The sequence below is a fragment of the Salmo salar genome, chromosome ssa02, assembly GCF_905237065.1.
Source record: "Salmo salar chromosome ssa02, Ssal_v3.1, whole genome shotgun sequence".
In the NCBI taxonomy this organism is placed as follows: domain Eukaryota; kingdom Metazoa; phylum Chordata; class Actinopteri; order Salmoniformes; family Salmonidae; genus Salmo; species Salmo salar.
This window is the reverse complement of record NC_059443.1, coordinates 4,210,094-4,237,500: the sequence shown is the minus strand read 5'-3', so window position 1 is coordinate 4,237,500 and position 27,407 is coordinate 4,210,094. Positions and strand designations below refer to the sequence as shown.

The 27,407-nt window shown below is 46.8% G+C and overlaps 1 protein-coding gene across 7 annotated transcripts in view; it reads left to right on the top strand.

Annotated features, from left to right (window-relative positions):
• The window catches only part of LOC106606175 (protein MTSS 1), a 156,041-nt gene that overhangs the window by 124,879 nt on the left and 3,755 nt on the right, over positions 1-27,407 (top strand). For 2 of the 7 annotated variants that reach the window (XM_045696622.1, XM_045696620.1), the window contains 8 exons: positions 5,176-5,333; positions 6,097-6,204; positions 7,796-7,893; positions 9,281-9,410; positions 20,745-20,846; positions 22,727-23,011; positions 23,887-24,189; positions 26,442-26,607. In XM_045696622.1, coding sequence (XP_045552578.1) covers positions 5,176-5,333; positions 6,097-6,204; positions 7,796-7,893; positions 9,281-9,410; positions 20,745-20,846; positions 22,727-23,011; positions 23,887-24,189; positions 26,442-26,607 — 1,350 coding nt within the window. Of the gene's footprint in view, positions 1-5,175; positions 5,334-6,096; positions 6,205-7,795; positions 7,894-9,178; positions 9,411-20,744; positions 20,847-22,726; positions 23,012-23,886; positions 24,190-26,441; positions 26,608-27,407 lie in introns of all 7 variants that reach the window. The other 5 variants (XM_045696618.1, XM_045696619.1, XM_045696626.1 and 2 more) reach the window with 4 other exon arrangements.

Below are 27,407 nucleotides of genomic sequence, written 5' to 3'. Positions count from 1 at the left end.
AACACAGTGTAACAGTGAGACTGTAGTTTCTCCTGTCTCTTAGTCCTCAGTTAGCCCCTGGATGAGCAACACAGTGTAACAGTGAGACTGTAGTTTCTCCTGTCTCTTAGTCCTCAGTTAGCCCCTGGATGAGCAACACAGTGTAACAGTGAGACTGTAGTTTCTCCTGTCTCTTAGTCCTCAGTTAGCCCCTGGATGAGCAACACAGTGTAACAGTGAGACTGTAGTTTCTCCTGTCTCTTAGTCCTCAGTTAGCCCCTGGATGAGCAACACAGTGTGACAGTGAGACTGTATGTGTGTGTTATTGATGACTCTGTATACAACATTCGATGATAGGAGGACTCAAATTGAGTGGGAGAGTTAACCTGTCCTGTCTGTTCTGCTCTCTGTCTCACTCCCTCCTCCTGTCCTGTCCTCCCCTGTCTAGCCCTGTCCTGTCTGTTCTGCTCTCTGTCTCACTCCCTCCTCCTGTCCTGTCTAGCCCTGTCCTGTCTATTCTGCTCTCTGTCTCACTCCCTCCTCTTGTCCTGTCCTCCCCTGTCTAGCCCTGTCCTGTCTGTTCTGCTCTCTGTCTCACTCCCTCCTCCTGTCCTGTCCTCCCCTACCCTGTCCTGTCTGTTCTGCTCTCTGTCTCACTCCCTCCTCCTGTCCTGTCTAGCCCTGTCCTGTCTGTTCTGCTCTCTGTCTCACTCCCTCCTCCTGTCCTGTCTGTCTAGCCTCCTGTCCTGTCTGTTCTGCTCTCTGTCTCACTCCCTCCTCCTGTCCTGTCTAGCCCTGTCCTGTCTGTTCTGCTCTCTGTCTCACTCCCTCCTCCTGTCCTGTCTAGCCCTGTCCTGTCTGTTCTGCTCTCTGTCTCACTCCCTCCTCCTGTCCTGTCCTCCCCTGTCTGTTATCAAACCAATGTGATAAGCTCTCCAACCCTCTGCCCACATGTTGTGTGGCTGGTGTGAAAGCTCTGCCAGAGGAGGGAATGGGTGTCCAGGGTCACTGGGTTCCTACCAACTGTCTGTTACATACTGTGTTTGAGGCATTACAGTAGCATCAACTTCTGATGATGTTATCTAATGAATTACTGTCAGAGATTCATTCCTGTCCCAATGGTTTGGTATGGTTTGGGTTGGTATGGTTCGGTATGGGTTGGGTTGGTATGGTTTGGTATGGGTTGGTATGGTATGGGTTGGTATGGTTTGGTATGGTTTGGGTTGGTATGGTTTGGTATGGGTTGGGTTGGTATGGTTTGGTATGGTTTGGGTTGGTATGGTTTGGTATGGGTTGGTATGGTATGGGTTGGTATGGTTTGGTATGGTTTGGGTTGGTATGGTTCGGTATGGGTTGGTATGGTATGGGTTGGTATGGTTTGGTATGGTATGTTTCGGTATGGGTTGGTATGGTCGGTTGGTATGGTATGGGTTGGTATGGTTTGGTATGGTATGGTTTGGTATGGTATGTTTCGGTATGGGTTGGTATGGTTTGGTATGGTATGGGTTGGTATGGTTTGGTATGGTATGGTTTGGTATGGTTTGGTATGGTATGGTTTGGTATGGGTTGGTATGGTTTGGTATGGTTTGGTATGGTATGGGTTGGTATGGTTTGGTATGGTATGGTTTGGTATGGTTTGGTATGGTATGTTTCGGTATGGGTTGGTATGGTTTGGTATGGTATGTTTCGGTATGGGTTGGTATGGTTTGGTATGGTATGGTTTGGTATGGTTTGGTATGGTATGTTTCGGTATGGGTTGGTATGGTTTGGTATGGTATGTTTCGGTATGGGTTGGTATGGGTTGGTATGGTTTGGTATGGTTTGGGTTGGTATGGTTTGGTATGGTATGGTTTGGTATGGTTTGGTATGGTATGTTTCGGTATGGGTTGGTATGGTTTGGTATGGTATGTTTCGGTATGGGTTGGTATGGTTTGGTATGGTATGTTTCGGTATGTTTCGTTATGGTTTAGTATGGTATGGGTTGGTATGGGTTGGTATGGTATGTTTTGGTATGGTTTGGTATGGTATGTTTTGGTATGGTTTAGTATGGTATGGTTGGTATGGTATGTTTCGGTATGGTTTGGTATGGTATGGGTTGGTATGGTTGGTATGGTATGTTTTGGTATGGTTTACTATGGTATGGTTGGTATGGTATGTTTCGGTATGGTTTGGTATGGTATGGGTTGGTATGGTTGGTATGGTATGTTTTGGTATGGTTTGGTATGGTTTAGTATGGTATGGGTTGGTATGGTTGGTATGGTATGTTTTGGTATGTTTTGGTATGGTTTGGTATGGTTGGTATGGTTGGTATGGTATGTTTTGGTATGGTTTAGTATGGTATGGTTGGTATGGTATGTTTCGGTATGGTTTGGTATGGTATGGGTTGGTATGGTTGGTATGGTATGTTTTGGTATGGTTTGGTATGTTGTCTGTGGCTTCAGGCAGAGGAAGCAGCAATCTGGCCCTTGTCATTGACACAGAGATACAGACATAACAAACAAACACGCACGCACGCACGCACGCACGCACGCACGCACACACACACACACACACACACACACACACACACACACACACACACACACACACACACACACACTAACCTAACAGCAGCTAAAGCTCATTTTAACAACAAGCCTAAGCTGTCATTTCATGCTCGTAACTACCCAGTATTATGGATAATACGCTTACCAAGAACACACACACACACACACACACACACACACACACACACACACACACACACACACACACACACACACACACACACACCAACATCCGACTGCCTTGGACACTGTGTAAAAACGGTGCATTCCATGGTCAGAGGGTAACACCAACCAGGGCTGGACTTTTTTGACGAAAGCACTTTTCTGAGTCCAGGCAGCTCTCATAGAAATCACAGAGTAACTATATGTCTTGTGAAAAGCTTTTCTTGGATCCTAGTTTTTATGTAAAAGTATAGAGTCATTTTAACTGTAGGTGTCAATTTGAGTTTCCAGTTCCGGTCACGCTTCATCTCCTCTGATCGTTTCCCAAAATCCTAGAAAAGTTGAAATAGTTCTAAATACACAACATTTCTCCCATATTTCTCAGAGTGCTGGAACGGCAGCCAAACCTAAAGGGGAAATGTTTGGATTCCTATATGGAAATAGCATCCATCCATTTTGTTAAACGACTACTGAACGATCAAGAGTTTCCCAAAACGTCCAAGTTACGTTCTCAGTGCTCATTAAAGGACAACGATGCAGTCCTACGTTTGACTTACAGTAGCAGCCTATTCTGTTGCTGTCATCCACAAAGCCTCAGGGGAAAACCTCACTGTTGACAAACATTTTACTTACATGGTCCAGCCTGGTTGTGACCTTGATGGGGTCTGGGAGAGGCTGGTGACAAAAGGTCAGATAATACCCCTGGTTGGTGTGGCTGGCTACTTAGGCCAAGTCCAGGAGAGAGAGAGAGAGAAAGGAGAGAGAGAGAGGAGAGAAGGAGAGAAATGGAGAGAGAGAGAGACAGAAGGAGAGACGGAGAGGAGAGAGAGAGAGGCGAGAGAGAGAAGGAGAGAGAGACAGAAGGAGAAAGAGAGACAGAAGGAAAGAGAGAGAGAGAGCTCAGGGAGGATAGTCTGCCAGTCTTCAAGGACAGGATAAACAACAGAAGCCCAGTAGTGATTAGTTATGATATGACACCATGACCTTTGTCCTCTAAGAGGTCATACATCATACATACATTGCACATGGAAGAGTCACAAAGAGCACGCTCCAAACTAAATCAGGGGCCCTCAAATACATATTTGTCCCAGGTCTGTGGTGAAGAGCCCCCCAGTGGGATGTGTAATGATAGTACCAGTATATTAACAGTAATGGTCTGTCCCAGGTCTGTGGTGAAGAGCCCCCAGTGGGATGTGTAATGATAGTACCAGTATATTAACAGTAATGGTCTGTCCCAGGTCTGTGGTGAAGAGCCCCCCAGTGTGATGTGTAATGATAGTACCAGTATATTAACAGTAATGGTCTGTCCCAGGTCTGTGGTGAAGAGCCCCCCAGTGTGATGTGTAATGATAGTACCAGTATATTAACAGTAATGGTGTGTCCCAGGTCTGTGGTGAAGAGCCCCCCAGTGGGATGTGTAATGATAGTACCAGTATATTAACAGTAATGGTCTGTCCCAGGTCTGTGGTGAAGAGCCCCCCAGTGTGATGTGTAATGATAGTACCAGTATATTAACAGTAATGGTGTGTCCCAGGTCTGTGGTGAAGAGCCCCCCAGTGTGATGTGTAATGATAGTACCAGTATATTAACAGTAATGGTCTGTCCCAGGTCTGTGGTGAAGAGCCCCCCAGTGTGATGTGTAATGATAGTACCAGTATATTAACAGTAATGGTGTGTCCCAGGTCTGTGGTGAAGAGCCCCCAGTGTGATGTGTAATGATAGTACCAGTATATTAACAGTAATGGTGTGTCCCAGGTCTGTGGTGAAGAGCCCCCAGTGGGATGTGTAATGATAGTACCAGTATATTAACAGTAATGGTGTGTCCCAGGTCTGTGGTGAAGAGCCCCCCAGTGGGATGTGTAATGATAGTACCAGTATATTAACAGTAATGGTGTGTCCCAGGTCTGTGGTGAAGAGCCCCCAGTGTGATGTGTAATGATAGTACCAGTATATTAACAGTAATGGTCTGTCCCAGGTCTGTGGTGAAGAGCCCCCAGTGGGATGTGTAATGATAGTACCAGTATATTAACAGTAATGGTGTGTCCCAGGTCTGTGGTGAAGAGCCCCCAGTGTGATGTGTAATGATAGTACCAGTATATTAACAGTAATGGTGTGTCCCAGGTCTGTGGTGAAGAGCCCCCCAGTGTGATGTGTAATGATAGTACCAGTATATTAACAGTAATGGTGTGTCCCAGGTCTGTGGTGAAGAGCCCCCCAGTGGGATGTGTAATGATAGTACCAGTATATTAACAGTAATGGTCTGTCCCAGGTCTGTGGTGAAGAGCCCCCAGTGGGATGTGTAATGATAGTACCAGTATATTAACAGTAATGGTGTGTCCCAGGTCTGTGGTGAAGAGCCCCCAGTGTGATGTGTAATGATAGTACCAGTATATTAACAGTAATGGTGTGTCCCAGGTCTGTGGTGAAGAGCCCCCAGTGGGATGTGTAATGATAGTACCAGTATATTAACAGTAATGGTGTGTCCCAGGTCGAGGAGACGTCCAGCCTCAGCTGAACAGTGCCATGCAGGATGTCAGTGATAAATACCTGCTGCTGGAGGAGACAGAGACACAGGCCGTCAGGAAGGCCCTCGTCGAGGAGAGGAGCAGGTTATGCACCTTCGTCTCCATGCTACGACCTGTCGTGGTGAGTCATAACATAACACACACACACTAACACACAACACAGAGGTCAGAGGTCAGGCTAAGGCCGTGGTGGTGAGTCCGTTGGCACTACACACACCACCAACACAAACACAGAAACCGAAACAGAGCCGTAGGCCCTCACCATGGGAGATGCTGTTCCTCATTCACACCCAGAGGAAATGTTCCTCATTAACACCCAGAGGAAATGTCCCTCATTAACACCCAGAGGAAATGTTCCTCATTAACACCCAGAGGAAATGTTCCTCATTAACACCCAGAGGAAATGTTCCTCATTAACACCCAGAGGAAATGTTCCTCATTAACACCCAGAGGAAATGTTCCTCATTAACACCCAGAGGAAATGTTCCTCATTAACACCCAGAGGAAATGTTCCTCATTAACACCCAGAGGAAATGTTCCTCATTAACACCCAGAGGAAATGTTCCTCATTAACACCCAGAGGAAATGTTCCTCATTAACACCCAGAGGAAATGTTCCTCATTAACACCCAGAGGAAATGTTCCTCATTAACACCCAGAGGAAATGTTCCTCATTAACACCCAGAGGAAATGTTCCTCATTAACACCCAGAGGAAATGTTCCTCATTAACACCCAGAGGAAATGTTCCATAAGAAGCACATTGCTGACGTTTCAGTTGAAGATGTTGTTGTGTGATCAGTATAAGTAGGACTGAGGACATCTCCATGCTCAATGACATCACCTGGATAAATACAGGATCAATAAACACATTGTGATCCTTCCAGGATGAGGAGATCTCCATGCTAGGAGAGGTCACCCACCTCCAGACCATATCTGACGACCTCAAGATGCTGACCATGGACCCTCACAAGCTGCCCCCCGCCAGCGAACAGGTACCGTATCTTTAACCCTGACCCTAACCCTGACCCTGACCGTTTCCCTAACCCTGACCCTAACCCTGACCCTGACCGTATCCTTAACCCTGACCCTAACCCTGACCCTAACCCTGACCCTGACCCTAACCCTGACCCTGACCCTGACCGTATCCCTGACCCTAACCCTAACCCTGACCCTAACCCTGACCCTGACCCTGACCGTATCCCTGACCCTAACCCTGACCCTGACCGTATCCCTGACCCTAACCCTAACCCTAACCCTGACCCTAACCCTAACCCTGACCCTGACCGTATCCCTAACCCTAACCCTAACCCTGACCGTATCCCTGACCCTAACCCTAATCCTGACCCTAACCCTAACCCTGACCCTAACCCTGACCCTAACCCTGACCCTGACCATATCCCTATCCCTAACCCTGACCCTAACCCTGACCCTGACCCTAACCCTGACCCTAACCCTAACCCTGACCACCTGACCGTATCCCTGATTCCTCAGACTGCAGGGTTCCATTTCATATCTGACCCATGTGTTTCCTCCTCAGACTGCAGGGTTCCATTTCATATCTGACCCATGTGTTTCCTCCTCAGACTGCAGGGTTCCATTTCATATCTGACCCATGTGTTTCCTCCTCAGACTGCAGGGTTCCATTTCATATCTGACCCATGTGTTTCCTCCTCAGACTGCAGGGTTCCATTTCATATCTGACCCATGTGTTTCCTCCTCAGACTGCAGGGTTCCATTTCATATCTGACCCATGTGTTTCCTCCTCAGACTGCAGGGTTCCATTTCATATCTGACCCATGTGTTTCCTCCTCAGACTGCAGGGTTCCATTTCATATCTGACCCATGTGTTTCCTCCTCAGACTGCAGGGTTCCATTTCATATCTGACCCATGTGTTTCCTCCTCAGACTGCAGGGTTCCATTTCATATCTGACCCATGTGTTTCCTCCTCAGACTGCAGGGTTCCATTTCATATCTGACCCATGTGTTTCCTCCTCAGACTGCAGGGTTCCATTTCATATCTGATCCATGTGTTTCCTCCTCAGACTGCAGGGTTCCATTTCATATCTGACCCATGTGTTTCCTCCTCAGACTGCAGGGTTCCATTTCATATCTGACCCATGTGTTTCCTCCTCAGACTGCAGGGTTCCATTTCATATCTGACCCATGTGTTTCCTCCTCAGACTGCAGGGTTCCATTTCATATCTGACCCATGTGTTTCCTCCTCAGACTGCAGGGTTCCATTTCATATCTGACCCATGTGTTTCCTCCTCAGACTGCAGGGTTCCATTTCATATCTGACCCATGTGTTTCCTCCTCAGACTGCAGGGTTCCATTTCATATCTGACCCATGTGTTTCCTCCTCAGACTGCAGGGTTCCATTTCATATCTGACCCATGTGTTTCCTCCTCAGACTGCAGGGTTCCATTTCATATCTGACCCATGTGTTTCCTCCTCAGACTGCAGGGTTCCATTTCATATCTGACCCATGTGTTTCCTCCTCAGACTGCAGGGTTCCATTTCATATCTGACCCATGTGTTTCCTCCTGAGACACTGATCTGTCGTTGTTGTTCTGTCCTGTCAGGTGATTCTGGATCTGAAGGGCTCTGACTATAACTGGTCCTATCAGACTCCTCCCTCCTCCCCCAGCACCACTAGATCCAGGAAGTCCAGTATGTGCAGGTAGGTGTCCTAGGACCAGAACCGCAGCTTGTCACCTTTATCTACGCTGGGGGGTCTGTTCAGAACCTTCAGATGGAAATGGGTCATCTCTAGTAGTCCCAGTATGTAGTGGTGTCTTGGACCAGAAACGGATCACATCCTGAATGTTTCACCTTAGCTGAACTGAAAAACAAACCGAGACCCATATTCACACAGAGTCTCAGAGACAGAACGCTGATCTAGGATCAGTTTTGCCTAAACTTTACATATTGAATAAGATTATATAGACAGTGGGGACCTGATCCTACTCTTAGATGCCCTGATGAAGACAGGCCCTGCCCCCTAGTGGTGGGTAGAGGAAGAGGAGCTGCATCCTTTTGGGCAGTAATACAACATCCCAATCTTTTCACCTACTTGTTTCCTGGGGGAATTGAAAATAGTTAATTCATTTCACCCAGACTTGTAAATATATCATAGCGTGTGTTATGAATGTATACATTTCAATACAGATGTCATTGTAATTTGACAGCAGCCTTCCAGCTGTTTCAGTAGAATATGACTCATAATGACCCTCTCCACCTTGTGTCCTTCCATGCATGGTTGTTGCTGTCGTCACACTGGTTTGGTTTGTAAAACACTTTGTGCCGTGATGCCTGCCTTGTTTTCATCTTGTGATGCATTTGAGTTGGTTGACATTTTTTTAATTCAACTTGTAGGATCCACAGATCCTAGTTAAAATGTCACTGTTGATGGTCGGTCAATGGAGCCAACGATAAATGCACATGTCTGTATCGCCACCACAGTCCAACTCGCTTGTAGTTGCACTGAGCATGATAGACGTTGATATATTTATATTGTGGTAACGTTTATTATGATTTCATGCCTGACTGTTTTCATATTTTAATTTGATTGGTTTGTTCACAGTCACTGCCTGCTGCATTGGTTTGGAGTGTTAACCCATTCACTGTCTGTCTGTCTCCCTCTGTCTGTCTCTCACCCTCCTGCCTGTTCCCCTGTCTGTCTATCCACCTGTCTGTCTATCCACCTGTCTGTCTGTCTGTCTGTCTGTCTGTCTGTCTGTCTGTCTGTCTGTCTGTCTGTCTGTCTGTCTGTCTGTCTGTCTGTCTGTCTGTCTGTCTGTCTGTCTGTCTGTCTGTCTGTCTGTCTCTCTACCTGTCTGTCTCTCCACCTGTCTGTCTGTCTCTCCACCTGTCTGTCTGTCTGTCTGTCTGTCTGTCTGTCTGTCTGTCTGTCTGTCTGTCTGTCTGTCTGTCTGTCTGTCTGTCCACCCATCTCACCCTAACAGCAGTCTGAACAGCGTAAACAGTAGTGACTCTCGCTCCAGCGGCACATCCCACTCTCACTCCCCCTCCTCCTCCTCCTCCTCCTCCCACTACGGCTACCGTAGCTCCACCCTGCCCCAGCAGGCCGCGGCACGACTGTCCTCCATGTCCTCCCACGACTCAGGATTCATCTCCCAGCCAGACACCTACACCTCCAAGTCACCATCACCCATGTCCCAGGAGACACTACCGCAGGTAAGACTACACTACACTACACTACCAAGTGGTAAGACTACACTACACTACACTACCAAGTGGTAAGACTACACTACACTACACTACCAAGTGGTAAGACCCTACTATCTGTACACTGAACTCTATACCCTGAGATTAAACCTTCATACCTTCTGAAAGTGAATGGACAGTTTAGTTTAAGGCAGTGTCCTGTCCCAGGCTAACTGTATAGGTCAACAATACATATATTATGATCGATGGGTCCTCAAGTGACTTTTGACCTCCTTATACATCATATATGAGAGATACTAGCCATCCCAGGTTGCTAGGATACCCTGCTCCTGAGGAGAGGGGCTGGGGGGAGGTCAGTCACTGGGCTGGCTGTTCTACAGACCAGTCCTGTCAGTACCTCAGCTGAACTACCAGAGTCCTGGGTAGGCAGATTATTCATCCGTCTGCTCAGCTGAACACATATTGAACACACATCCACTTCTATTTACTCAGTCAGCTACAGATAAAGTTTCCATCTGAGCCTCTCTGAGTTCCTCTTTGACTTCCTCTTTGACTTCCTCTCTGACTTCCTCTCTGACTTCCTCTCTGACTTCCTCTCTGAATTCCTCTCTGAATTCCTCTCTGAGTTCCTCTCTGACTTCCTCTCTGACTTCCTCTCTGACTTCCTCTCTGACTTCCTCTCTGAGTTCCTCTCTGACTTCTTCTCTGACTTCCTCTCTGAGTTCCTCTCTGACTTCCTCTCTGTTTGGTAACAGTACATAAGCCTTGATCAAACTTTTCTCTTACTAGTTCTGGGTGTGGATACGCTTTCTAGATGATTGAGGATATTATACTGCTATTATATTAGTCATTAAACCTCCTGATATTATGGTCAGGGGAGAGGTTGGTCCAGGGGGAGGCAGGTAGCCTAGTGGTTAGAGTGTAGGGGCGGTAGGTAGCCTAGTGGTTAGAGCATTGGGCCAGTAACCGAAAGGTTGCTAGATCGAATCCCCGAGCTGACAAGGTAAAAATCTGTCGTTCTGCCCCTGAACAAGGCAGTTAACCCACTGTTCCCCGGTAGGCTGTCATTGTAAATAAGAATTTGTTCTTAACTGACTTACCTGGTTAAATAAAGGTAAAATAAAAAGTGGTTTTCAGAGGGTCTAATTAACCCTTAACCCCTCAATTTAGCTTCTCACCCACCCTGCTTTGGGACAACCTTGAATAGAGGGATGGGCTTGGGACTAGTTGAGGTTCATTACAAGGCCAACTTCCACTTTCTCTGTTAGGTCACTGTCAGTCTAGAGTAGAGTTCCTCCTTCCTCTGTTAGGTGACTGTCAGTCTAGAGTAGAGTTCCTCCTTCCTCTGTTAGGTGACTGTCAGTCTAGAGTAGAGTTCCTTCTTCCTCTGTTAGGTGACTGTCAGTCTAGAGTAGAGTTCCTTCCTCTGTTAGGTGACTGTCAGTCTAGAGTAGAGTTCCTCCTTCCTCTGTTAGGTGACTGTCAGTCTAGAGTAGAGTTCCTCCTTCCTCTGTTAGGTCACTGTCAGTCTAGAGTAGAGTTCCTCCTTCCTCTGTTAGGTCACTGTCAGTCTAGAGTAGAGTTCCTCCTTCCTCTGTTAGGTCACTGTCAGTCTAGAGTAGAGTTCCTCCTTCCTCTGTTAGGTGACTGTCAGTCTAGAGTAGAGTTCCTCCTTCCTCTGTTAGGTCACTGTCAGTCTAGAGTAGAGTTCCTCCTTCCTCTGTTAGGTCACTGTCAGTCTAGAGTAGAGTTCCTCCTTCCTCTGTTAGGTCACTGTCAGTCTAGAGTAGAGTTCCTTCCTCTGTTAGGTCACTGTCAGTCTAGAGTAGAGTTCCTTCTTCCTCTGTTAGGTGACTGTCAGTCTAGAGTAGAGTTCCTCCTTCCTCTGTTAGGTGACTGTCAGTCTAGAGTAGAGTTCCTTCCTCTGTTAGGTGACTGTCAGTCTAGAGTAGAGTTCCTCCTTCCTCTGTTAGGTGACTGTCAGTCTAGAGTAGAGTTCCTCCTTCCTCTGTTAGGTCACTGTCAGTCTAGAGTAGAGTTCCTCCTTCCTCTGTTAGGTCACTGTCAGTCTAGAGTAGAGTCTCCTTCCTCTGTTAGGTTACTGTCAGTCTAGAGTAGAGTTCCTCCTTCCTCTGTTAGGTGACTGTCAGTCTAGAGTAGAGTCTCCTTCCTCTGTTAGGTGACTGTCAGTCTAGAGTAGAGTTCCTCCTTCCTCTGTTAGGTCACTGTCAGTCTAGAGTAGAGTTCCTTCCTCTGTTAGGTAACTGTCAGTCTAGAGTAGAGTTCCTCCTTCCTCTGTTAGGTGACTGTCAGTCTAGAGTAGAGTTCCTTCCTCTGTTAGGTCACTGTCAGTCAAGAGTAGAGTTCCTCCTTCCTCTGTTAGGTCACTGTCAGTCTAGAGTAGAGTTCCTTCCTCTGTTAGGTGACTGTCAGTCTAGAGTAGAGTTCCTTCCTCTGTTAGGTGACTGTCAGTCTAGAGTAGAGTTCCTTCCTCTGTTAGGTCACTGTCAGTCTAGAGTAGAGTTCCTTCCTCTGTTAGGTCACTGTCAGTCTAGAGTAGAGTTCCTCCTTCCTCTGTTAGGTCACTGTCAGTCTAGAGTAGAGTTCCTCCTTCCTCTGTTAGGTCACTGTCAGTCTAGAGTAGAGTTCCTCCTTCCTCTGTTAGGTCACTGTCAGTCTAGAGTAGAGTTCCTTCCTCTGTTAGGTGACTGTCAGTCTAGAGTAGAGTTCCTCCTTCCTCTGTTAGGTGACTGTCAGTCTAGAGTAGAGTTCCTTCCTCTGTTAGGTAACTGTCAGTCTAGAGTAGAGTTCCTCCTTCCTCTGTTAGGTGACTGTCAGTCTAGAGTAGAGTTCCTTCCTCTATTAGGTCACTGTCAGTCTAGAGTAGAGTTCCTCCTTCCTCTGTTAGGTGACTGTCAGTCTAGAGTAGAGTTCCTTCCTCTGTTAGGTGACTGTCAGTCTAGAGTAGAGTTCCTCTCTGTTAGGTGACTGTCAGTCTAGAGTAGAGTTCCTTCCTCTGTTAGGTCACTGTCAGTCTAGAGTAGAGTTCCTCCTTCCTCTGTTAGGTCACTGTCAGTCTAGAGTAGAGTTTCCTTCCTCTGTTAGGTGACTGTCAGTCTATAGTAGAGTTCCTCCTTCCTCTGTTAGGTCACTGTCAGTCTAGAGTAGAGTTCCTCCTTCCTCTGTTAGGTCACTGTCAGTCTAGAGTAGAGTTCCTCCTTCCTCTGTTAGGTGACTGTCAGTCTAGAGTAGAGTTCCTTCCTCTGTTAGGTCACTGTCAGTCTAGAGTAGAGTTCCTTCCTCTGTTAGGACACTGTCAGTCTAGAGTAGAGTTCCTCCTTCCTCTGTTAGGTGACTGTCAGTCTAGAGTAGAGTTCCTTCCTCTGTTAGGACACTGTCAGTCTAGAGTAGAGTTCCTCCTTCCTCTGTTAGGTGACTGTCAGTCTAGAGTAGAGTTCCTTCCTCTGTTAGGTTACTGTCAGTCTAGAGTAGAGTTCCTTCCTCTGTTAGGTGACTGTCAGTCTAGAGTAGAGTTCCTCCTTCCTCTGTTAGGTGACTGTCAGTCTAGAGTAGAGTTCCTCCTTCCTCTGTTAGGTGACTGTCAGTCTAGAGTAGAGTTCCTTCCTCTGTTAGGTCACTGTCAGTCTAGAGTAGAGTTCCTTCCTCTGTTAGGTCACTGTCAGTCTAGAGTAGAGTTCCTTCCTCTGTTAGGTGACTGTCAGTCTAGAGTAGAGTTCCTCCTTCCTCTGTTAGGTGACTGTCAGTCTATAGTAGAGTTCCTCCTTCCTCTGTTAGGTGACTGTCAGTCTAGAGTAGAGTCTCCTTCCTCTGTTAGGACACTGTCAGTCTAGAGTAGAGTTCCTCCTTCCTCTGTTAGGTCACTGTCAGTCTAGAGTAGAGTTCCTCCTTCCTCTGTTAGGTCACTGTCAGTCTAGAGTAGAGTTCCTCCTTCCTCTGTTAGGTCACTGTCAGTCTAGAGTAGAGTTCGTCCTTCCTCTGTTAGGTGACTGTCAGTCTAGAGTAGAGTTCCTCCTTCCTCTGTTAGGTCACTGTCAGTCTAGAGTAGAGTTCCTCCTTCCTCTGTTAGATCACTGTCAGTATAGAGTAGAGTTCCTTCCTCTGTTAGGTCACTGTCAGTCTAGAGTAGAGTTCCTCCTTCCTCTGTTAGGTCACTGTCAGTCTAGAGTAGAGTTCCTTCCTCTGTTAGGTGACTGTCAGTCTAGAGTAGAGTTCCTCCTTCCTCTGTTAGGTGACTGTCAGTCTAGAGTAGAGTTCCTCCTTCCTCTGTTAGGTGACTGTCAGTCTAGAGTAGAGTTCCTTCCTCTGTTAGGTCACTGTCAGTCTAGAGTAGAGTTCTCCTTCCTCTGTTAGGTCACTGTCAGTCTAGAGTAGAGTTCCTCCTTCCTCTGTTAGGTGACTGTCAGTCTAGAGTAGAGTTCCTCCTTCCTCTGTTAGGTCACTGTCAGTCTAGAGTAGAGTTCCTCCTTCCTCTGTTAGGTCACTGTCAGTCTAGAGTAGAGTTCCTTCCTCTGTTAGGTGACTGTCAGTCTAGAGTAGAGTTCCTCCTTCCTCTGTTAGGTCACTGTCAGTCTAGAGTAGAGTTCCTTCCTCTGTTAGGTAACTGTCAGTCTAGAGTAGAGTTCCTCCTTCCTCTGTTAGGTGACTGTCAGTCTAGAGTAGAGTTCCTTCCTCTGTTAGGTCACTGTCAGTCTAGAGTAGAGTTCCTCCTTCCTCTGTTAGGTAACTGTCAGTCTAGAGTAGAGTTCCTCCTTCCTCTGTTAGGTGACTGTCAGTCTAGAGTAGAGTTCCTTCCTCTGTTAGGTGACTGTCAGTCTAGAGTAGAGTTCCTCCTTCCTCTGTTAGGTCACTGTCAGTCTAGAGTAGAGTTCCTTCCTCTGTTAGGTGACTGTCAGTCTAGAGTAGAGTTCCTCCTTCCTCTGTTAGGTGACTGTCAGTCTAGAGTAGAGTTCCTCCTTCCTCTGTTAGGTCACTGTCAGTCTAGAGTAGAGTCTCCTTCCTCTGTTAGGTCACTGTCAGTCTAGAGTAGAGTTCCTCCTTCCTCTGTTAGGTGACTGTCAGTCTAGAGTAGAGTTCCTTCCTCTGTTAGGTCACTGTCAGTCTAGAGTAGAGTTCCTTCCTCTGTTAGGTGACTGTCAGTCTAGAGTAGAGTTCCTCCTTCCTCTGTTAGGTGACTGTCAGTCTAGAGTAGAGTTCCTTCCTCTGTTAGGTGACTGTCAGTCTAGAGTAGAGTTCCTCCTTCCTCTGTTAGGTCACTGTCAGTCTAGAGTAGAGTTCCTTCCTCTGTTAGGTGACTGTCAGTCTAGAGTAGAGTTCCTTCCTCTGTTAGGTGACTGTCAGTCTAGAGTAGAGTTCCTTCCTCTGTTAGGTCACTGTCAGTCTAGAGTAGAGTTCCTTCCTCTGTTAGGTGACTGTCAGTCGAGAGTAGAGTTCCTCCTTCCTCTGTTAGGTGACTGTCAGTCTAGAGTAGAGTTCCTTCCTCTGTTAGGTGACTGTCAGTCTAGAGTAGAGTTCCTTCCTCTGTTAGGTGACTGTCAGTCTAGAGTAGAGTTCCTCCTTCCTCTGTTAGGTCACTGTCAGTCTAGAGTAGAGTTCCTTCCTCTGTTAGGTAACTGTCAGTCTAGAGTAGAGTTCCTCCTTCCTCTGTTAGGTCACTGTCAGTCTAGAGTAGAGTTCCTTCCTCTATTAGGTCACTGTCAGTCTAGAGTAGAGTTCCTCCTTCCTCTGTTAGGTCACTGTCAGTCTAGAGTAGAGTTCCTTCCTCTGTTAGGTGACTGTCAGTCTAGAGTAGAGTTCCTTCCTCTGTTAGGTCACTGTCAGTCTAGAGTAGAGTTCCTTCCTCTGTTAGGACACTGTCAGTCTAGAGTAGAGTTCCTTCCTCTGTTAGGTCACTGTCAGTCTAGAGTAGAGTTCCTCCTTCCTCTGTTAGGTCACTGTCAGTCTAGAGTAGAGTTCCTCCTTCCTCTGTTAGGTCACTGTCAGTCTAGAGTAGAGTTCGTCCTTCCTCTGTTAGGTGACTGTCAGTCTAGAGTAGAGTTCCTCCTTCCTCTGTTAGGTGACTGTCAGTCTAGAGTAGAGTTCCTTCCTCTGTTAGGTCACTGTCAGTCTAGAGTAGAGTTCCTTCCTCTGTTAGGTCACTGTCAGTCTAGAGTAGAGTTCTCCTTCCTCTGTTAGGTCACTGTCAGTCTAGAGTAGAGTTCCTCCTTCCTCTGTTAGGTGACTGTCAGTCTAGAGTAGAGTTCCTCCTTCCTCTGTTAGGTCACTGTCAGTCTAGAGTAGAGTTCCTTCCTCTGTTAGGTCACTGTCAGTCTAGAGTAGAGTTCCTTCCTCTGTTAGGTGACTGTCAGTCTAGAGTAGAGTTCCTTCCTCTGTTAGGTGACTGTCAGTCTAGAGTAGAGTTCCTTCCTCTGTTAGGTCACTGTCAGTCTAGAGTAGAGTTCCTTCCTCTGTTAGGTGACTGTCAGTCTGGAGTAGAGTTCCTCCTTCCTCTGTTAGGTCACTGTCAGTCTAGAGTAGAGTTCCTCCTTCCTCTGTTAGGTGACTGTCAGTCTAGAGTAGAGTTCTCCTTCCTCTGTTAGGTGACTGTCAGTCTAGAGTAGAGTTCCTTCCTCTGTTAGGTCACTGTCAGTCTAGAGTAGAGTCTCCTTCCTCTGTTAGGACACTGTCAGTCTAGAGTAGAGTTCCTTCCTCTGTTAGGTCACTGTCAGTCTAGAGTAGAGTTCCTCCTTCCTCTGTTAGGTGACTGTCAGTCTAGAGTAGAGTTTCCTTCCTCTGTTAGGTCACTGTCAGTCTAGAGTAGAGTTCCTCCTTCCTCTGTTAGGTGACTGTCAGTCTAGAGTAGAGTTCCTCCTTCCTCTGTTAGGTCACTGTCAGTCTAGAGTAGAGTTCCTTCCTCTGTTAGGTGACTGTCAGTCTAGAGTAGAGTTCCTCCTTCCTCTGTTAGGTCACTGTCAGTCTAGAGTAGAGTTTCCTTCCTCTGTTAGGTCACTGTCAGTCTAGAGTAGAGTTCCTCCTTCCTCTGTTAGGTGACTGTCAGTCTAGAGTAGAGTCTCCTTCCTCTGTTAGGTCACTGTCAGTCTAGAGTAGAGTTCCTTCCTCTGTTAGGACACTGTCAGTCTAGAGTAGAGTCTCCTTCCTCTGTTAGGTCACTGTCAGTCTAGAGTAGAGTTCCTTCCTCTGTTAGGTGACTGTCAGTCTAGAGTAGAGTTCCTCCTTCCTCTGTTAGGTCACTGTCAGTCTAGAGTAGAGTTCCTCCTTCCTCTGTTAGGTCACTGTCAGTCTAGAGTAGAGTTCCTTCCTCTGTTAGGTCACTGTCAGTCTAGAGTAGAGTTCCTTCCTCTGTTAGGTCACTGTCAGTCTAGAGTAGAGTTCCTTCTTCCTCTGTTAGGTGACTATCAGTCTAGAGTAGAGTTCCTCCTTCCTCTGTTAGGTCACTGTCAGTCTAGAGTAGAGTTCCTCCTTCCTCTGTTAGGTCACTGTCAGTCTAGAGTAGAGTTCCTTCCTCTGTTAGGTAACTGTCAGTCTAGAGTAGAGTTCCTCCTTCCTCTGTTAGGTGACTGTCAGTCTAGAGTAGAGTTCCTTCCTCTATTAGGTCACTGTCAGTCTAGAGTAGAGTTCCTCCTTCCTCTGTTAGGTCACTGTCAGTCTAGAGTAGAGTTCCTTCCTCTGTTAGGTGACTGTCAGTCTAGAGTAGAGTTCCTTCCTCTGTTAGGTGACTGTCAGTCTAGAGTAGAGTTCCTTCCTCTGTTAGGTCACTGTCAGTCTAGAGTAGAGTTCCTCCTTCCTCTGTTAGGTCACTGTCAGTCTAGAGTAGAGTTCCTTCCTCTGTTAGGTCACTGTCAGTCTAGAGTAGAGTTCCTTCCTCTGTTAGGTCACTGTCAGTCTAGAGTAGAGTTCCTTCCTCTGTTAGGTGACTGTCAGTCTAGAGTAGAGTTCCTCCTTCCTCTGTTAGGTGACTGTCAGTCTATAGTAGAGTTCCTTCCTCTGTTAGGTGACTGTCAGTCTAGAGTAGAGTTCCTCCTTCCTCTGTTAGGTCACTGTCAGTCTAGAGTAGAGTTCCTTCCTCTGTTAGGTGACTGTCAGTCTAGAGTAGAGTTCCTTCCTCTGTTAGGTGACTGTCAGTCTAGAGTAGAGTTCCTTCCTCTGTTAGGTCACTGTCAGTCTAGAGTAGAGTTCCTTCCTCTGTTAGGTGACTGTCAGTCGAGAGTAGAGTTCCTCCTTCCTCTGTTAGGTGACTGTCAGTCTATAGTAGAGTTCCTTCCTCTGTTAGGTGACTGTCAGTCTAGAGTAGAGTTCCTTCCTCTGTTAGGTGACTGTCAGTCTAGAGTAGAGTTCCTCCTTCCTCTGTTAGGTCACTGTCAGTCTAGAGTAGAGTTCCTTCCTCTGTTAGGTGACTGTCAGTCTAGAGTAGAGTTCCTTCCTCTGTTAGGTCACTGTCAGTCTAGAGTAGAGTTCCTTCCTCTGTTAGGTCACTGTCAGTCTAGAGTAGAGTTCCTCCTTCCTCTGTTAGGTCACTGTCAGTCTAGAGTAGAGTTCCTTCCTCTGTTAGGTGACTGTCAGTCTAGAGTAGAGTTCCTTCCTCTGTTAGGTCACTGTCAGTCTAGAGTAGAGTTCCTTCCTCTGTTAGGACACTGTCAGTCTAGAGTAGAGTTCCTTCCTCTGTTAGGTCACTGTCAGTCTAGAGTAGAGTTCCTTCCTCTGTTAGATCACTGTCAGTCTAGAGTAGAGTTCCTCCTTCCTCTGTTAGGTCACTGTCAGTCTAGAGTAGAGTTCGTCCTTCCTCTGTTAGGTGACTGTCAGTCTAGAGTAGAGTTCCTCCTTCCTCTGTTAGGTCACTGTCAGTCTAGAGTAGAGTTCCTTCCTCTGTTAGGTCACTGTCAGTCTAGAGTAGAGTTCCTTCCTCTGTTAGGTCACTGTCAGTCTAGAGTAGAGTTCCTTCCTCTGTTAGGTCACTGTCAGTCTAGAGTAGAGTTCCTCCTTCCTCTGTTAGGTCACTGTCAGTCTAGAGTAGAGTTCCTCCTTCCTCTGTTAGGTCACTGTCAGTCTAGAGTAGAGTTCCTTCCTCTGTTAGGTCACTGTCAGTCTAGAGTAGAGTTCCTTCCTCTGTTAGGTCACTATCAGTCTAGAGTAGAGTTCCTTCCTCTGTTAGGTGACTGTCAGTCTAGAGTAGAGTTCCTTCCTCTGTTAGGTCACTATCAGTCTAGAGTAGAGTTCCTTCCTCTGTTAGGTGACTGTCAGTCTAGAGTAGAGTTCCTCCTTCCTCTGTTAGGTCACTGTCAGTCTAGAGTAGAGTTCCTCCTTCCTCTGTTAGGTTACTGTCAGTCTAGAGTAGAGTTCCTCCTTCCTCTGTTAGGTCACTGTCAGTCTAGAGTAGAGTTCCTTCCTCTGTTAGGTCACTGTCAGTCTAGAGTAGAGTTCCTCCTTCCTCTGTTAGGTGACTGTCAGTCTAGAGTAGAGTTCCTTCCTCTGTTAGGTCACTGTCAGTCTAGAGTAGAGTTCCTCCTTCCTCTGTTAGGTGACTGTCAGTCTAGAGTAGAGTTCCTTCCTCTGTTAGGTCACTGTCAGTCTAGAGTAGAGTTCCTCCTTCCTCTGTTAGGTGACTGTCAGTCTAGAGTAGAGTTCCTCCTTCCTCTGTTAGGTCACTGTCAGTCTAGAGTAGAGTTCCTTCCTCTGTTAGGTGACTGTCAGTCTAGAGTAGAGTTCCTCCTTCCTCTGTTAGGTCACTGTCAGTCTAGAGTAGAGTTCCTCCTTCCTCTGTTAGGTCACTGTCAGTCTAGAGTAGAGTTCCTCCTTCCTCTGTTAGGTGACTGTCAGTCTAGAGTAGAGTTCCTTCCTCTGTTAGGTCACTGTCAGTCTAGAGTAGAGTTCCTTCCTCTGTTAGGACACTGTCAGTCTAGAGTAGAGTTCCTCCTTCCTCTGTTAGGTGACTGTCAGTCTAGAGTAGAGTTCCTTCCTCTGTTAGGTCACTGTCAGTCTAGAGTAGAGTTCCTTCCTCTGTTAGGACACTGTCAGTCTAGAGTAGAGTTCCTTCCTCTGTTAGGTCACTGTCAGTCTAGAGTAGAGTTCCTCCTTCCTCTGTTAGGTCACTGTCAGTCTAGAGTAGAGTTCCTTCCTCTGTTAGGTCACTGTCAGTCTAGAGTAGAGTTCCTCCTTCCTCTGTTAGGTCACTGTCAGTCTAGAGTAGAGTTCCTCCTTCCTCTGTTAGGTGACTGTCAGTCTAGAGTAGAGGTCCTCCTTCCTCTGTTAGGTGACTGTCAGTCTAGAGTAGAGTTCCTCCTTCCTCTGTTAGGTCACTATCAGTCTAGAGTAGAGTTCCTTCCTCTGTTAGGTGACTGTCAGTCTAGAGTAGAGTTCCTCCTTCCTCTGTTAGGTCACTATCAGTCTAGAGTAGAGTTCCTTCCTCTGTTAGGTGACTGTACTGAATAAGGTCTCAGAGTGACGACCACTAATGCTTCCGCACCACAACTCCACCAGGAGAATACTACTACTGGGCTTTCTGTGGCTAGCTTTAAACTCTTTAACCATGATGCTTAGTACCAGACTGTCTATCTGCTTCTCCCTGTGCTGTCCACAAGGACAGTTAATGCTAAATGATTCTATCTGACTCACCTCTCTGCTTTGTTTCACTTCAGCTAATTTCACCCTGAATCTCAGTGCTAACTTTACTGCTGGCAGCCTTTGAACTATTGTTTTTAAAGGTGCTGCTGCAGCTCACTGACTGATTGATGCCTTCTAACGTCTTCCTGCTGTTCTCTCTTTATGTGATGGCTACGCTACACGTCTTCCTCTCCTTTATGTGTTCTATTCCTGTGTGACTGTGTGTGACTGTGTGTGACTGTGTGTGACTGTGTTTGACTGTGTGACTGTGTTTGACTGTGTGACTGTGTTTGACTGTCTGTGACTGTGTGTGACTGTGTGTGACTGTGTGTGACTGTGTTTGACTGTGTGACTGTGTTTGACTGTGTGACTGTGTTTGCCTGTCTGTGACTGTGTGTGACTGTGTGTGACTGTGTGTGACTGTGTGTGACTGTCTGTGACTGTGTGTGACTGTCTGTGACTGTCTGTGACTGTGTGTGACTGTGTGACTGTGTGTGACTGTGTGTGACTGTGTGTGACTGTCTGTGACTGTGTGTGACTGTGTGTGACTGTCTGTGACTGTGTGTGACTGTGTGTATGTTCATATCCGGTCATCTTTTAACCCTCCACTGAACTCAAACTCCTCTCTTTTTTTACACCAAAACTCTCTGCTCCCGTCTTGTGCGTCTTGTGCTCGTCCTCTTTCGTGTCTGTGTGTGTCTGCCTCCACCCAACCTGCTGCTCCTCCAGCCTTGCTCCAGCTCTGGCTCGTCTGAGGCCTCTGAGACCTGCCAGTCAGTCAGTGAGTGCAGCTCTCCCACCTCTGGAGGGCCTCTGGCTGCAGTTGACAAGGTGAAATACTCCCTCCATCCCTCCTTTGAGAGGAAGAACCCCTGCCCTCCCATGATAGATACCCTACCCTTCGTCCCCTTGCTGTAGCCCTTAGTCTGAGTCTCCTCACAGGAACCATAGTGTCCACCCTCTCCACATCCCTCTACCCACCCAGGTGTTCCACCCTCTCCACATCCCTCTACCCACCCAGGTGGTCCACCCTCTCCACATCCCTCTACCCACCCAGGTGTTCCACCCTCTCCACAACCCTCTACCCACCCAGGTGTTCCACCCTCTCCACATCCCTCTACCCACCCAGGTGTTCCACCCTCTCCACAACCCTCTACCCACCCAGGTGGTCCACCCTCTCCACATCCCTCTACCCACCCAGGTGTTCCACCCTCTCCACATCCCTCTACCCACCCAGGTGTTCCACCCTCTCCACATCCCTCTACCCACCCAGGTGTTCCACCCTCTCCACATCCCTCTACCCACCCAGGTGTTCCACCCTCTCCACATCCCTCTACCCACCCAGGTGTTCCACCCTCTCCACAACCCTCTACCCACCCAAGTGTTCCACCCTCTCCACATCCCTCTACCCACCCAGGTGTTCCACCCTCTCCACATCCCTCTACCTACCCAGGTGTTCCACCCTCTCCACATCCCTCTACCCACCCAGGTGTTCCACCCTCTCTACATCCCTCTACCCACCCAGGTGTTCCACCCTCTCCACATCCCTCTACCCACCCAGGTGTTCCACCCTCTCCACATCCCTCTACCCACCCAGGTGTTCTACCCTCTCCACAACCCTCTACCCACCCAGGTGCTCCACCCTCTCCACATCCCTCTACCCACCCAGGTGTTCCACCCTCTCCACAACCCTCTACCCACCCAGGTGTTCCACCCATAGCTTCCTTCCACCTGTCTCTGATCTCTGCTGTTACGTATCTAGCCTCATGGGTCATCATGGTCATTCACATACATTTCAGAATTCAGAACCGGAGTCTGGTTTGTCAATCAGGATTCATTTTCTTACTTTACTCCTTTGTTTATTTGTTCTTCAGAAATGTTGAGTTACTTGTATTTCATTTCTGATTGTGTTGGTTTATTATCCTGACCCTGTTGTGTTGGTTTATTATCCTGACCCTGTTGTGTTGGTTTATTATCCTGACCCTGTTGTGTTGGTTTATTATCCTGACCCTGTTGTGTTGGTTTATTATCCTGACCCTGTTGTGTTGGTTTATTATCCTGACCTTGTTGTATTGGTTTATTATCCTGACCCTGTTGTGTTGGTTTATTATCCTGACCCTGTTGTGTTGGTTTATTATCCTGACCCTATTGTGTTGGTTTATTATCCTGACCCTGTTGTGTTGGTTTATTATCCTGACCCTATTGTGTTGATTTATTATCCTGACCCTGTTGTGTTGGTTTATTATCCTGACCCTGTTGTGTTGGTTTATTATCCTGACCCTATTGTGTTGGTTTATTATCCTGACCCTATTGTGTTGGTTTATTATCCTGACCCTGTTGTGTTGGTTTATTATCCTGACCCTATTGTGTTGGTTTATTATCCTGACCCTATTGTGTTGGTTTATTATCCTGACCCTGTTGTGTTGGTTTATTATCCTGACCCTGTTGTGTTGGTTTATTATCCTGACCCTGTTGTGTTGGTTTATTATCCTGACCCTGTTGTGTTGGTTTATTATCCTGACCCTGTTGTGTTGGTTTATTATCCTGACCCTGTTGTATTGGTTTATTATCCTGACCCTGTTGTGTTGGTTTATTATCCTGACCCTGTTGTGTTGTTTTTTATCATTTGACCAATTTCTCCAATTTTGTGTTTTCATGTTTGTTTGTTTGTTTGTTTGTTTGTGTCATTCCGTTCCCCTGCTCATGCTCAGTTGTTTAACGGGTATGACCACTACGGGGATCACCATCATTCAGACTCTTCATACCTGACGGGAGGGGGCTCAGGCCAGGGGGGGTCCTACCTGACGGGAGGGGGCTCAGGCCTGGTGGGGTCCTACCCCCTCTTCCCTCCCTCCTCCCATTCCTCCTCCATCACCTCCTCCTCCTGTCCGTCCCAGTCGTGGTCCAGGCCGGGCTCGGCCCTGCTACCTGACTACCCTCATTACTGCACCCTGGGGCCTAACATGGTCCCCACCTCTAAAGTCCCCAGTTGGAAGGTTGGTTGTTGGTTCAGTCCTCCTCATCATCATGTCCTAAAACATCAACATCTGTCAGTACGTAGGACCCTCTGAATTATTAGGACGTTATTATTATGTTACAGTCAGATTGATAAATGACTGTTGGATGACTGTAGGACCATATACTACATCATCTTCTACACCTTTCATTGGTAGATTTCAGATGTGTTCCTGGAGAAGATGTATTTGAAGATCGTGATAATAGTTCAGGATCTTCAGAGGCCCATGATTAAAGAACATAGCTAGGGATACCAAGCTCTGTGTGGAGGAGGTGAACTCAGCTATGTTTCTGTATCCTGTAGGACTGGGTAGAGGAGGTGAACTCAGCTATGTTTCTGTATCCTGTAGGACTGGGTAGAGGAGGTGAACTCAGCTATGTTTCTGTATCCTGTAGGACTGGGTAGAGGAGGTGAACTCAGCTATGTTTCTGTATCCTGTAGGACTGGGTAGAGGAGGTGAACTCAGCTATGTATCTGTATCCTGTAGGACTGGGTATAAGAGGTGAACTCAGCTATGTATCTGTATCCTGTAGGACTGGGTAGAGGAGGTGAACTCAGCTATGTTTCTGTATCCTGTAGGACTGGGTAGAGGAGGTGAACTCAGCTATGTTTCTGTATCCTGTAGGACTGGGTAGAGGAGGTGAACTCAGCTATGTTTCTGTATCCTGTAGGACTGGGTAGAGGAGGTGAACTCAGCTATGTATCTGTATCCTGTAGGACTGGGTAGAGGAGGTGAACTCAGCTATGTATCTGTATCCTGTAGGACTGGGTAGAGGAGGTGAACTCAGCTATGTTTCTGTATCCTGTAGGACTGGGTAGAGGAGGTGAACTCAGCTATGTTTCTGTATCTTGTAGGACTGGGCTAAGCCAGGACCCTATGACCAGCCCATGGTGAACACCCTTAGAAGGAGGAAGGACAAGGATCCTGTACCAGCAGACACCAGCTATGTCCCACTACCACTACCTGCTGGAGTCATCCCAGCACCAGGGGGCAGGAGTCTACCACCTCCTGCTGGAGTCATCCCAGCCCCAGGGGGCAGGAGCCTACCACTACCTGCTGGAGTCATCCCAGCACCAGGGGGCAGGAGTCTACTACTACCTGCTGGAGTCATCCCAGCACCAGGGGGCAGGAGTCTACCATTACCTTCACCACCCAAGGTCAGCTGGACACATGCTTTAACTTCTCAGGGCTGCCTGGGACGCTACCGTCCCACCCACAGTTCACACTATTCAACAGCCAGTGAAATATCAGGGCGCCAAATTCAAAACAACAAAATGTCATAATTCAAAGTTCTCAAACATCCGACTATTTTACACCATTTTAAAGATACACTTCTCCTTGATGTAACCACGTTGTCCGATTTAAAAAAGGCTTTACGGTGAAAGCATAAAGTTAGATTATGTTAGGACAGTGAAAACACACAAAAAAACACAGCCATTTTCCAAGCAGGAGAGAGGTCACAAAAACCATAAATTCAGCTAAAATTATGCACTAACCTTTGACGATCTTCATCAGATGACACTCCTAGGACTCAATGTTAGACAATACATGTATGTTTTGTTCGATAAAGTTCATATTTATATCCAAAAACAGCATTTTACATTGGCGCGTGATGTTCAGAAAATATTTTGCCTCCAATACTGCCGGTGGACAGCACAACAATTTACGAAAATACTCATCATAAACGTTGATAAAATATTAAACTGTTATTCAAAGAATTATAGATGAACATCTCCTTTATGCAACCACTGTGACAGATTTCAAGAAAGCTTCACGAGGAAAGCACACTTTGCAATAATCTGAATACAAGACATCAAGCAATACAGATACCCGCCATTTTGGAGTCATCTGAAATCATAAATAGCATTAGAAATATTCACTTACCTTTGATGATCTTCATCAGAAGGCACTTCCAGGAATCCCAGGTCCACAATAAATGTTGTTTTGTTCGATAAAGTCCATAATTTATGTCCAAATACCTCCTTGTTGTTTGCGCGTTCAGTAAGCTACTCCAAATGTAGGAAGCGCGGCCAAAATGTCATGACGAAAAGTCAAAAAAAGTTATATTTACGTTCGTTCAAACATGTTGTATAGCATCAATCTTTAGGGCCTTTTTAACTTAGAGCTTCAATAATATTCCAACCGGACGATTCCAATGTCTTGAAAAACGTTATGGAACACAGCTAACTCTCACGTGAATGCGCGCCAATGAAGTCATGTCCTTTCCCGAGTCAACAACTTCCAACTTCCTTTGTTCGCTCTCTGTTCACCATAGAAGCCTAAAACAACTTTCTAAAGACTGTTGACATCTAGTGGAAGCCTTAGGAAGTGCAAAATGAACCCTAAGTCACTGTGTGTTAGATAGACAATGACTTAAAAAGACTACATGCATCAGATTTTCCACTTCCTGGTTGGATTTTTCTCAGGTTTTTTGCCTGCCATATGAGTTCTGTTATACTCACAGACATCATTCAAACAGTTTTAGAAACTTCAGAGTGTTTTCTATCCAAATCTACTAATAATATGCATATTCTAGTGTTTGGGCCAGAGTAGTAACCAGTTTAATTTGGGTACGTTTTTCATCCGGCTGTGAAAATACTGCCCCCTAGCCCAGACAGGTTAATCTATATTTTATACAAATGTCTGAAGCAAGTCACACAATTTTTCTTGAAATGTCTAGTTTGACTGTGTGTGTGTGTGTGGTGTGTGTGTGTGTGTGTGTGTGTGTGTGCATCTGTCCATTGTGTGATTCAATGTCTGTGATATATTTAGGTAATAAGGCACCTTGGGGGTTTGTGGTATATGGCCACTATACCACAGCTAAGCTCTGTTCTTATGCACGACGCAACGCGGAGTGCCTGGACACAGCCCTTAGCCGTGGTATATTGGCCATATACCACAAACCCCAGAGGTGCCTTATTGCTATTATAAACTGGTTATCAACGTAATTAGAGCAGGAAAAACAAATGTTTTGTCGTACCAATGGTATACGGTCTGATAAACCTTGGCTGTCAGCCAATCAGCATTCAGGGTTCAAACCAACCAGTTTATAATTAAGAAATAAGGCCAGAGGAGGTGGCCAATATACCACGGCAAAGGGCTGTTCTTAGGCACGATGATTATAAACTGGTTACCAACGTCATTAGAGCAGTAAAACTAACATACCCGTGGTATACAGCCAATCAGAATTCAGGGCTCAAACCACCCAGTTTATATTGATTGTTTTATCTTCATGCTGCACAAAGAAGGTTTACGTTTTCTAACCCAGTGTGTGTGTGTGTGTGTGTGTGTGTGTGTGTGTGTGTGTGTGTGTGTGTGTGTGTGTGTGTGTGTGTGTGTGTGTGTGTGTGTGTGTGTGTGTGTGTGTGTGTGTGTGTGTGTGTGTGTGTGTGTGTGTGTGTGTGTTCAGGTGTGTGAGATGGAGGCCCATGAGGAGCTGGCCCTGGCCCTGTCCAGAGGTCTACAGCTGGACTCACAGACACAGCGTTCCAGTAGGGACTCTCTACACTGTTCTAGTGGCTACAGTACCCAGAGTACCACCCCATGCTGTTCAGAGGACACCATACCCTCACAAGGTTAACACACACACACACACTGAGAAAATATGCAAAGGCATGCATGACTTGTAGCGCCATATCCTTCTGTGTAAATATGTCAGGTAAGTGTCTGGTAAAAATAGGATATAGCTACACTAAATGACCAAAAGTATGTGGACATCTGCTCGTTGATCAATCTCTTTCCAAAATCATGGGCAATAATATGGAGTTCCCCCTCCCCCCTTGCTGCTATAACAGCCTCCAGTCTTCTGGGAAGGCTTTCCACTAGATGTTGGAACATTGCTGCGGGGACTTGCTTCCATTCAGCCCCAAGAGCATTAGTGAGGTCGGGCACTGATGTTGGGCGATTAGGCCTGGCCCGCAGTCGGCGTTCCAATTCGTCCAAAAGGTGGTCAGGGCTCTGTGCAGGCCAGTCAAGTTCTTCCACACCAATCTTGACAAGCCCTTTCTGTATGGACCTCGCTTTGTGCACGCGGGCATTGTCATGCTGAAACAGGAAAGGCCCTTCCCCAAACTGTTGCCACAATGTTGGAAGCACAGAATTGTCTAGAATGTCATTGTATGCTGTAGAGTTAAGATTTCCCGTCACCCCGAACTAAGGGGCCTAGCCCGAACCATGAAAAACAACCACAGAACATTATTCCTCCTCCACCAAACTTTACAGTTGGCATTATGCATTTGGGCAGGTAGCGTTCTCCTGGCATCCGCCAAACCCAGATTCATCCGTCAGACTGCCAGAGAATGTGTTTCCACTGCTCCAGAGTCCGATGGCGGTGAGCTTTACACCACTCCAGCCGACGCTTGGCATTGCGCATGGT